Source organism: Lolium rigidum, chromosome 3 (assembly GCF_022539505.1).
Source record: "Lolium rigidum isolate FL_2022 chromosome 3, APGP_CSIRO_Lrig_0.1, whole genome shotgun sequence".
Lineage (NCBI taxonomy): Eukaryota > Viridiplantae > Streptophyta > Magnoliopsida > Poales > Poaceae > Lolium > Lolium rigidum.
The window spans coordinates 300336778-300348334 of NC_061510.1; the positions used below are offsets into that span (position 1 = coordinate 300336778).

The 11557-nt window shown below is 45.1% G+C and overlaps 1 protein-coding gene across 1 annotated transcript; it reads right to left on the reverse strand.

The window, feature by feature from the left end:
• Nucleotides 1–5481: 5481 nt before the first annotated feature.
• Nucleotides 5482–11175, reverse strand: LOC124703622 (receptor protein-tyrosine kinase CEPR2-like). Its single transcript, XM_047235854.1, has 3 exons — nucleotides 10830–11175; nucleotides 6092–8689; nucleotides 5482–6020 (listed from the first exon to the last, which is right to left on the reverse strand). Exons 2-3 carry the CDS (start codon nucleotides 8607–8609, stop codon nucleotides 5644–5646), a joined length of 2895 nt encoding a protein of 964 aa, XP_047091810.1. The 5' UTR covers nucleotides 8610–8689; nucleotides 10830–11175; the 3' UTR covers nucleotides 5482–5643.
• Nucleotides 11176–11557: the final 382 nt, after the last annotated feature.

Below are 11557 nucleotides of genomic sequence, written 5' to 3' on the forward strand. Positions count from 1 at the left end.
AGAACGACGCATCTCTACAGAGGCAGCAATACCAAATAGGCTAGTAAGATTGGATTAAAAATAAGGATCCATGGTGCCTCGCCGAACGGTGGCGGGAGTGATGGACCACACCACCACGACATCTTCCACTGATAAATACAGTGATGCCGGACATCTCCTAGAAATGCACAACTTTACAGTGATTTCATCGCACTCTTAAACTGATGGTGCTACCATAGGAAGACAGTAGTTTAGGTATTTTCTTCTTACTCTTAAGTATCATTCTGTACTTTCTACAGCTGAAAGGATTTTAAACAGAACCTTAGTGAGCAAAGGGATACATAGAAGCATCATCCAGGCAGGTATCGATAGGCTGCTTCCACACATAGAAAGAGAGGTTACCTCTTATTTATTCCAGATGCATCAGATGATGCCGGTAGCTCCTACCGATCATCAACCACAGTTGGAAGAACCTAACATGACATCCAGGCAGACGATAAGTATACGAAGCGCAAGTAAACCAAAAGACCATGTCTACTGGAGAAGTAACTATCTCTAAAGCCACGACCTGAACAGAATCATGGAACAAAGCTCTCTGCACAAATGAATTCTAAAAGATACTTGTTGATGTTAAATATTTTCTCCGAATATCCCCAAATTTCAAGGTAAATAAATATATTTGTGAACTTCTTTTCAAATTAGCAAAGATACTTAAATTCGATGTGAATTTCCATCCTTCTGTGAAGATAGTACATGGTGCACAACTGGCTGAAATAAAAGCAGACCACCTATGGTGAGGCCTACCATGGATGAAGGTACATCTAGCAAAGCCGCATATATCACGAATAGGTGCAAAGGTTGATGATGGATACCAAGCAATTTCTGAGCTCTCGCTTGTTGGTGTGGCCTGCCCCTGAACCTGCAAGATTTGTGGGAATCCACTGCTGGAGTGTGGTGATATTTCAATAAACAGCCTAATACCTGCAGAAAGATCAAGATTATGGTTGGGATAACCTGGCAATAAATAATGTGTGAAACTAACATGTACAACAGAAATTTAATGTACAGTAATAAACATGTTTTTCAGACCAAGATATAGCTACCTGGGAAATTCTTAGAAATTCTAAATAATGCCATATTCGTTCTATATCTTTGCTGCATGCTGCACTTGTCAATAGACCCTATTCTCTCTTACACTTCATAAGCATTGGCACAAGAAAAAGAACATGAAGCATTTAAATTTATAACAGATGAGCATTTCTTCAGCTAACAAACCATATGTTTATTTGTTCGGCTACTTACACAACCAAACTTCTAATCTTGTATATTTAAGTGGACGTTGATATATTATGTGATCTATGTGTTTGAGATACATGACAGCATGAGAGAAATAAAGAGAATCCATAATTATACAGTATGTTCAAAAAAACAAAATACGGATACACTGTGGATCTCATCTCCACCATGGCTATAACCACAATTGGTTACCCATAGCAAGAATAAGACAACTTTTAGCTTTTCTGCTTGTAATAACCAAAAATGAAAAGTACTACCAGCAGCAGTCGGAGACCGATAAGACGTGATGGCAATAGTGCAACATAATGATTTAACCAATTATAAAATAATATATGGATTTTACTACACCTAAACTCATTCCAGCTATCTTTAATCAACATATATGGACGCCCATCAAATAAACATGAATGGAATAGAATATGTTTGAAAGTTCCTCCCAAAAATTGAGCACTCTCGTGTACATAGAGTTGGTAAATACCTCTAAGAAAAGCGAAATAAATAGTTCTAACAATGAGAAAAGTACTTCTGATCTGAACACTGGTTTTGGGACCCAATATGAATAGCAGACGTGTGGCATGCATCATATGAAAAGAACCACCAACATTGTACAGAGCTTAACTTCGCAACAAAGAGCAGCTTTGACCATAATAATACATTGCAAAAGAACTTTCCTAGATCCCTCCATACAGATATGGGGATCCTGCCAAAAATATTTCTGCTTCATGGCTCTTGCTATCCCCAGCGATCTCAAAATCATCCCGAGTGTGCATTCTCTGCTATAACTCGTGACATGTGCATCAAGTTTAATATGCCATTAAATTAAACAAAAATGACATGTTCAATCCTCTCCCGTTCCTATGCTTTTTCTTAGATAAAAGCTGAAGTGATTATGGGTAGTACTCACTGTTTTCGAAGTTACAAATAAATAGCGTCTCACCTATTGCGCATAAATGGGTATGCTATTACACAACATAAATAGGAACAACCAGGTGGAGACAAAAAACTACATGATAAACAATCAAGCGGGAAACAAATCAAGTTCTTCGATGCTACATATTGCACCATTTTCATGGAACAACATTTTTGAATATTACTATTCAGATCAGGCACCATATTGCAATGCAGCACTCATAATTCTTTGTTTGAACACTGCAATCAATTTTTAGTAACAAAAAACAACAATTGTCAATACGTGAGCATCTATAGGCAAGAAACCAAGTTAAAAAAAAATTCACCTCTTATTTATCTTAGATCACTGATTTTTATTTCAGAACCCAATTAACAAATATCTGCAGAAAAAGCATTACCTCAACAGAGACAATCCAATTGGCTAAATAAATGTATGAAAGAAGGGAGTGCAAAATTTAAAGCGACTATGTCATTCGCTACCATTGCTCAACTTTCTGCTCCAATTCTGGAACCTCGCATCTCCAAACCAAGCGAACAAAGATATCATGACCACCAGAATTCCAAAAAGGCACTGGAGATAGTGAATATAATGGAGATGGACACAACAGGAAGGATAAATTTACTTCAAAGCCATAGCAAACAAAAGAAAAATATTCTATTTTGTTAACTAAGATAACCACTTGACAAACATGATGTTTTAAAATATAAATGGTGAGATCCTCCCACAGCAACGAATTCATAAAAATAGTGGACTCAAATGCTAACAAAACCTATACGGATTTCTATGCGACGATTTCCTACGATAGGTTACCCCAATAAATATAAAAACCTCATATTCTTAGTTCTGTGATAGAACGACGGTACTAAATCACAAGCTTGCATTACATACCTGAGGCAAACCCATCCCAAAAGCAAACTTGGCAAGGGCTTCTAGGCGAGGAACGAAGATCTCTAGACCCATGTCAAACAACTGCGGGGGGGTGATGGTCTGGCCGCCCCCATGCCTTTCAGCTCAAAACTACCACCATGATGAGCCCCAGCCGGGGGAAAATACATGTATATCACTATGAATTTCAGTTGATATTCTGCATGGCCGTAAACTTTATGTGGGTGTTGTTATTCATTGCGAGGTAGATCAGCTTTCAATCATCTCCGGAGGAGCAGACCACCCAGCAAGCATAACTTCACCAAGAATTCAGCCAAGAAATGGTCATATAAAACGAGGTAACCTTGATGTACAACAAGTAATACTGAATCTAAGAGTACTTGATTTTCTTAGTCACTATTTTCTGCAGTCACCAATTAACACCTGGAAAGGGAGCAAACCTGCTACTTGCCAGAGAACTTTTGCACATTTGCGGCTAAAGCAATGGGTAACCAGCAAGAAAACTGACATTAAAACATAAGGTATAACCAGCAAGAAAACTGCCAATAAAACAGAAGGTATCAACACATGTAGTTTAACTACAAAACTGTAAGAAAAACACTTATCTATGCAGCAAGTAGGATATGTTTGACCAGCATATGCAGCCATAAAAGTTAACTATGAGTTTATGAGAATTATAATAATTTGGTCAAATATGTCTGGTCTAGCTATGTCCTGCTAATGAACAAAGACAATTCTAATCGCTATAATCCAATAAGATTAGGATCGGAGATAAAACATAAGGTATTCTATTGGGAGTCCTTTCAAGCATAGCAGTACATTTCTTTTTCTTCGATAAATATGTCAACAGAGAAACTTCATAATATACATCTCAAGCATCACATTTAACATAGGTGTATGCACGCCAGCCTAAGAAAAATGGAAACCAAAGAAGCTGATCTCTCACATTAGCCGATTTTAATAACATGTAGGTACACTGTTGACGAGCACTTCATCAATAATGATTTAACTGATCTCTCCCATTAGCCGATTCTAATAACATGAAGCTGATCTAAACTAATAGAACCTAGGTAGGAACATTATAAAGAAAAAATAGTGGTCATATGGTTCTAGAGTTAGCAGAATTCCTTTATACATTTCTAACCCAGAAACCAATCATAATCTTACACCACAATCTTCTTCAGAGTAATATTTCTCAAATCTTGATAGTGGACGGCTGGGTCTGGAGCAGGTCTCAACAGGTTACCTCATTTCAAGTTTGGGTATGGATGCCGGGCAACACTACAACAAACGGACAGAAAAGTCAGAAAACATACGGATTTGAACTGAAAAGTAGAGGAGCCTCTCTTATGAACAAAAAAATTCATGCACCTAGGCTAGAACAGGAGGACGAGGATATGGAGAGAGAGGAGAGGAGCACGTCGGGGGCGAGGGACAGAGCGCTCACCCACCGCATACCAGTCCCCCCGCACACCGCGCCCACGGCCCATCTCTTGGATCCTCATGCTCATCTAGCGTCGCCACCCGTGGTGGCGGCCTCCAGACCGATGGCGCCCTGGAGGGCTTCCTCCTCCGCCTCATCGGAGACGACCATGAGGGCCTCCACCGCTGCTGCTACTCCATGCTCATCCCGCCACGGGTCTCCAGAGCTCGAGCTCCATGGAGGAGGCCGGCCGACGAGGTGGGGACACGGGGCTTGGGAGGAGGAGAAGGTGGGTGGCGGCCAGGGAGGTGGAGCAGCGCCGCCGGGCACGGGGAAGGAGACTCGCGAGGGGATGGGGCGCGGCGGCTGGGATTGGGTGAGTGTGCTTCTAGGGTTTTCACCGTGGGTGTCCCTTTTATATGGATGCGGTGAAAAAAATGGACGACTGAGATGCACTAATGTAAAGATCCGACGGCTCACGTGCGCTGAGCGCTGTGAGGCCCCCTATGGGGGGCATCATATATACCCCTGGATGAGACCATACAGTAGTAATTTTTGATGCAAATATAAGTTTTCATGCAATAAATTCAAGTTTGAATTAGATACTTGTGCCTCCGCCTTCTCAGTTTGTACATAGCGTTATTGCCTACATAGCGTTATTGCCTGCATGACAATTGTGAACCAAACTTTCCGTCTTCTTGCTCTCAATAAGTACAAACAAAGGTAAATCTTATAGTTGATTTCAAAAAAAAAGGTAAATCTTATTTCAGCACCTCGATAGAATGTATGTGGACACTAAAGCAGTTATATTCTAAACTAATTTTTAATACTAAAATAAGTTACTTATGGTTTAAATTCTAAATTAGTTTATCATTTGCACGATAGCGCAACAGGTCATCTAGTAACTGAAATGAAAGAAATTGAGGACGTCTCTCCCTCTCTGTATTTGTCTTTCTTCTTCTTCTTCCTCACGGAAATCATCCGAATCTCCCTAGGTAACCATCAAACTACCAAGGAGTGGTACAATACTTTACAAAATACCTTAAAATATATAACCCTAGTAATAGTACGTCACAAAGTTCATATCAGAATTTTGCTGCAAAAACACAGAGAGACCGCTACACAAGAGTCAGAATCTGCTCTATGAAATTCAGCAGGGGTTCTTGCTGCTGGTCCGCGACGGCGGCTGCCCGCGCGGGCTACAGGGCCCGGAAATTGCGTCGGTGAGCATCTTCACCACGTCTCTCATCGTTGGCCGCACGGTCGGCAGCTTGACCGTGCAGAGCATTGCAATCCTGAGCACCCTTAACATGTCCTCCTTCCCCTTGTCCGACGGCGCCGCGACGCGCGGGTCTAGCACGCCGTCCAGGCTCTCCGTGGCGAGCTTGCTCGACAGCCAGTACACGATGTCCTTTCCCTCGCCGAAGCGCGCGTCAATCGGGCTCCGGCCGGTGACCAGCTCCAGCAGCACGACGCCAAAGCTATACACGTCTGTCTTCTCAGTCACCTTGAGAGAGTATGCCAGCTCTGTAGACAGTGACATGGTCAATAATGTCTGTTTCGAATTAGCCATAACTTGAATCTGAAAGTGAACTCACCGGGAGCGAGGTAGCCGTGGGTTCCGGCGAAGCAGCTGAACTCGTCGGAGTTCTCAGCGGCGACCCTCGCGATGCCGAAGTCGGCAATCTTGGCCTCGTAGTCCTCATCGAGCAGAATGTTGGTGGACTTGATGTCACGGTGGATGATCGCCGGCGTGCAGTCGTGGTGGAGGTACATGAGCCCCTTGGCGGCGCCGAGCGCGATCCTGCGCCGCCGCGGCCAGTCCAGCTCGGGCGCGCCGCCCTTGACCTCCCTGTGTAGCGCCTGGTACAGGTTGCCTCGCGGCATGTACTCGTAGACGATGAAGTTGAGGTCGCCGCGCGACAGGCAGGCGTGGAGCTTGAGGACGTTCCGGTGCCGGACGGTGCCGAGGATGGACATCTCCGCGGCCATCACCCGCGCCGCGTTTCCCTTCCACAGCCGCTTCACGGCCACCGTGCCGCCGCCGTCCTTGAGCTGCAGCCGGTACACGCGCCCCGTGCCGCCCGACCCGACCAGGTTCTCCTCCCCCACGCCGCATATCTCGTCCGCGTCCAGCTCCGGTGGGTGGAACGACTCCAGTTTCCACTGCTCGCACCCGCCGTCGCCGCGCTCCAGATCCCTTTTCCTCCGCTCCTCCAGCTTGAAGCTTCTGTAGCTCACGAACAGTATGCCAACCACGAGCAGCAGCATCGCGAGAACCGGCAACAGGACACGCGATCTCCTGATGAGGCCGCCCTTGTGGCCGCCATCCACATTGCACGCGCCGAGCTCGGAGTCGGTATGGCCATCGACGCAGAGACCAGGGTTCCCGGAGAACGCCTCGTCGCCGGCGATCACGAGCAGCCCGGGCGGTACGCTACCTGTAAGCCGGTTCGCCGAGAAGTCCACCGAGCTCAGCTTCAGCGCCTGAAGCTGCGTTGGAATAATACCGCTGATGGCATTGTGCGACATGTGGAGCGAGTTGAGAGACGACAGCAACGACAGCTCCACGGGGATTGGCCCGGTGAGTTGGTTCCGGGAGACGTCGATCTCGACGAGCCTGGCGCAGGCGCCGATCTCGGCGGGCAACGCGCCACCCAGCGCATTGTCTTCCAGATGCAGCGCCGTCAGTTGTGCCAAGTTTCCAATCTGCGACGGAATTGTGCCGGTGAACGAGTTGTTGGACAGGTAGAGCTTCTGGAGCTGCCCGAGCCTGCCGGTTTCCACGGGAATTGTGCCTCTGAGTCTGTTGTTCTGCACCCACAGCTGGTTCAGACTCTGCGCCTCGCCGATCAGCGGCGAGATGGTCCCAGTGAACCCGTTGTCGGATACGTCGATGATCGTCACGGCGGGGAGCCCCCACAGCCCCTCCGGTATGCTGCCGGTGAACAGGTTCTTGTTGATCCGGAACCTTTGCAGTGTTTTGCACGCCGTGTACTCCTCCGGGAGCTCGCCGGTGAAGCCGTTCTGGAGGGCGAGAAGGAACTGGAGGCTGTTGCCGTGGCAGAGGTACCTCGGGAACGGACCGGTGAAGCCGTTCTCGGAGATGTCCAGGCTCTGGAGCGACGAGAACCGGCCGAAGTCCGCCGGGAACTCGCCGGAGAAACGGTTCTCGTAGACGGACAAGCTCGTCAGTGACGTGAGCTCGCCCCATTCTGCCGGGATAGGCCCGGACAGGTTGTTGCTGTAGATCTGGATCACCTCCAAGTTCTTGAGCTCGGCAAGCGGCGCTGGGATTACGCCGCTGAGCTGATTACGGGAGACGTCGAACTCCCGCAGCCCCGTGAGCTTGCCGAGCTCCGGCGGCAGCTCGCCTGTGAGGCTGTTCTTGTACAGCTCGATCTTCCATACATTCTTCAGGTTGCCAATGCTTCCCGGGATCTCCCCGCCGAGATTGTTGATGGATAAATCCAGCGTCTCCAGCAGGGTCAGATCGAAGATGGAATCAGGTATCGTCCCTCTCAAGTTGCACCCTGACAAGTACAGATACGTCAGGTTCTTGAGGTTTCCGATGCTCGGAGGCATCTCCCCCTGATCGAACTTGTGCATGCCGATGCTGAGGTACACCATGCCGATCAGGTCACCCACCCACGCCGGAAACGGCCCCGAAAAACCATTGTTGGCGACGTCGAGGCTCTCTAGAACCGTCAGCGTCGAAAGATTCGGCAGCTCTCCCGTCAGGTAGTTCCACGACAGGTTCAGGAGCCGAAGCTGGGTGCAGTTGTTCAGTTGAGGAGGTACAGTTCCTGACAATGAATTGGAGTCGAGCACGAGCCGCTCCAGGCCGCGGAGCGCGGAGATGGACGGCGAGATCCTGCCGGACAGGTTCATGCTCGACAGAGAGATCTCGGTGACCGTGCTTCCCTCGCACTGGACGCCGAGGAAGTGGCACGCCGAGGTGTCGCTTGTCCATGTCTGAAGATGGTTCAGAGGGTCAGTTAAGCTGGCCTTGAACTGGAGAAGTGCCTCTGTTTGAGGATCAGTTTGGCAGGTTGAGCTCACGGACAGGGAGAGGAGTATGGTGAGATGGAGGCAGAATAGGATGTGTATTCTCATTGCAAGGATTGTTGGTAAATCTGCGAAATCTTGATTACATGGGTATGTAGTATTGACCCCGGAGTTTTGCTTTAGCTGCCCTGAAAGATCACAGAAGATAAAACTTGTTAGTTAACAGATTGACTTGGCTGTAAGGCGACATTTATGCAGATATGTGTGTGCTTCTGTTCTGGCCACACTTACAGCTGGGCATGATTCTGATCTACAAATATAACCGTTATGAGCCTTATAGTTAGGACACACGCAGTTATTTTTCATTTTGATCCTCAGTTTATGTTAATGTTTGCATTGATGCATGCACCATGTATGTTCTGTTTGTTAGGTAATCATACCTGATGCCCCCATTGAGCTAAAATCTACAGGGCTTCAGAGAAAGTCCTTTATTTTTTGGTCTTATACAAGATCATAAGAAAGTGTCAGCTTCAAACAGTGCGTCAGTGGCCTGGCCTGAACTTTGTATAATTTGTATATGATTTGGACAGCCAAAGTTGCTTCGATGTGTTATAACTACATGTTCCAAAGATCATGACGTGTCAGCTACCACCTTCCACTCCCTCCAATGTTTCGCTCTCACCTCACCAGGACCAAACATGCACAAGATTGTCACCATGCCACAACAAAAAGTTTCGCCATTAAATTAGTCAGGTAAGAGGGCACAAAGGCCAGGGCACTTGCTCAAATCTAATGATCAGATGATGGAATCACACACTTGGAATTAAAAGATGGTCAAGGCAATTTTAGTGGGGATAATGCTTTGCCACTTGCTATTTTAGTGTGCCATTTGTGTCTATCATGACACATGGGCTAAAAACTTGGTTCTTGGATGGATGACAAGTGCAATCAAAAAGACAACACGAAATAATTGATCAGTGGAGGGGATCATATTGGAAAAATAATTAAATCCACTTTTGGTATATAAAAAGGTTATTTTTATAAGAAATAGAAGAATTTGACCCAATTGATTTTGTATCGTGATCAAATTAGGACCATGGATACCAATGCTAGTGCTCTTGGATTCAGTGCAAAATCCATACTGGATTGCACGATTCTTCAAACTACTTTGCTGGATTGCACGAGCACTTGTCAAGTTGACAAGTGTGCCACTTTTGGTGCTATGGCAATGGTTTTTTTCTCAGAAAAAGGCATTTTTATTAAACTCAAAAGTTCGATCAAGTCAGTACGAGCAAATAGATATGCAATGGTTTTAAGCACCATATTCTATCAACTAATTTGTTCTTTAGGTGAAAAAAAACTAGTTTGTTCTTTGTTCTTTGTTCTTTTGACTCATGAAAATCAAGTGAATATTAAATTGTCGTTGTGCATAGAAGAAGACTATGCGTATAAAAAAATCATATCCGATTCATCTACACTCGCAAACTACGGGTGGTGGTTTTTTAAGAAATTGGCAACAATTTTCACTTAACATCTCATACAGACAAACTAAGTAAAGGTTCAATTAGTAGAATCCTTTTTTGAATTAAAACAATTCATTTGATGTCGATTTTCTTTGTGGTATTTGGCAATTAGATGGTCGAAAATATGTACTTATTCAAAATCATAAATAAAATCACACTTTTATATTTGTTGTGTTTTTATAAATGGTAGACTGGACTGCATATCCTCCATTGTTCTTGCCTATTGGGGTTTTGAATTAGAAACCATCAAAAGAGCTTTATATATATTATTCATGTGCTTAAATATATTGATGCACAATGGAACAGGAAAATGGAATTTTAAAATCGATGGTTGTAGCTAGACATGAATCAATCCGCTGGCCCTAATTATGTGAAAGCATCATGGGTGTATGGTTTCGGCGCGAGCGAAAAACATGTTTGAAGTGGTCAGATCAGTTAGAATGAAACAATGGGTTCATTCCAAAAACTGTTAGTTATAATATCTATTATAGTGAGTTGTTTCCTTTCAGGTGAAAAATGGAACATAGAAAAACCTGGACAAGCCAGTATATACCATTAAAACGTACTACTCTAAAAGAAGTGAGTACTTAGAACAAGTAGAATGGCCTAATCTGCTACTCTATTCCTCTTCGAAACTACTTAGAACAAAGTTAAATTGTGTAAGCTGCAAAAGGGTCCAGTCAGATAAATAGCTACAAGGGAAATGAAACGCATCAATTAATCCCGAACCAACTCTATGGCACCTAGAAGAATGCATATCCAAGAAGCAAAACATAGAGCAGCAGAGCATAGCTCAATTCCATACCTCTCCGCAGCTCCTCAACTCGATCCCACTCTGCTCGCACGTGCTGCTGAACTGAACTTAATCTTCTTCTCTTTCTTTCCTCTTCTTCCAGGTAGTCTCATGAAATAGAAAGCATCCAGACGAAGCACGGAAATCAGAAGAGAAGTTTCGAGGAGAGGGAAGGAGTTGAAGGAGCTCTGCTATTTCAAGTGGCAGCCGGGAGTTGTGTTAGTTTTGGCCTTTTTTTGTGGGAGGCGTTTTCGGCAATGATGCACAGATGAGATGTGCTGCGTAGAGGCATAAATACAGATATGTAGAGGTCTGCATCTGGGCACAACATATCATACCAAGAAAGAGCAATATTTTGAGATGAGTGGCCGGTGATGAGTGGGACGGAAGGGGAAGGGAGGGGAAAGGTTGTTGCTTGCGGGAGTGCCGTTTGAACTGTGGCATGCTGTGCTGGCCCTCTTGCCTCCTTCCGTTGGCTGCGGGTGATGAACCGAGTAGTCTCTGTCGCTCACGGGAGACCGCGCGCACCTGGATTATGTCTTTCTTTTAGGGGAAATCCCAAAAATATGCAGGGGAATCAAGATTCAAAAATCTCTCCCTCCTCGTGAAAATAAGTATATCTCATCTATAATTCAAAGAAACATGCAAGCCGTTTCGAAAATAGGACCCCCAAAGGGTAAAAGTTGAACTTTTGCATTTGCATAGGATGCATCTCTAAAATAAGGAAAATTTTGAACTTA

Excerpts from the sequence above, each read along its gene's own strand:
- LOC124703622 (XM_047235854.1), bottom strand. The coding sequence starts at position 8,609 with ATGAGAATACACATCCTATTCTGCCTCCATCTCACCATACTCCTCTCC. Across the intron at positions 6,021-6,091 it reads CCACGGCTACCTCGCTCCCG|AGCTGGCATACTCTCTCAAG; the intron begins GTGAGTTCACTT and ends CACTGTCTACAG.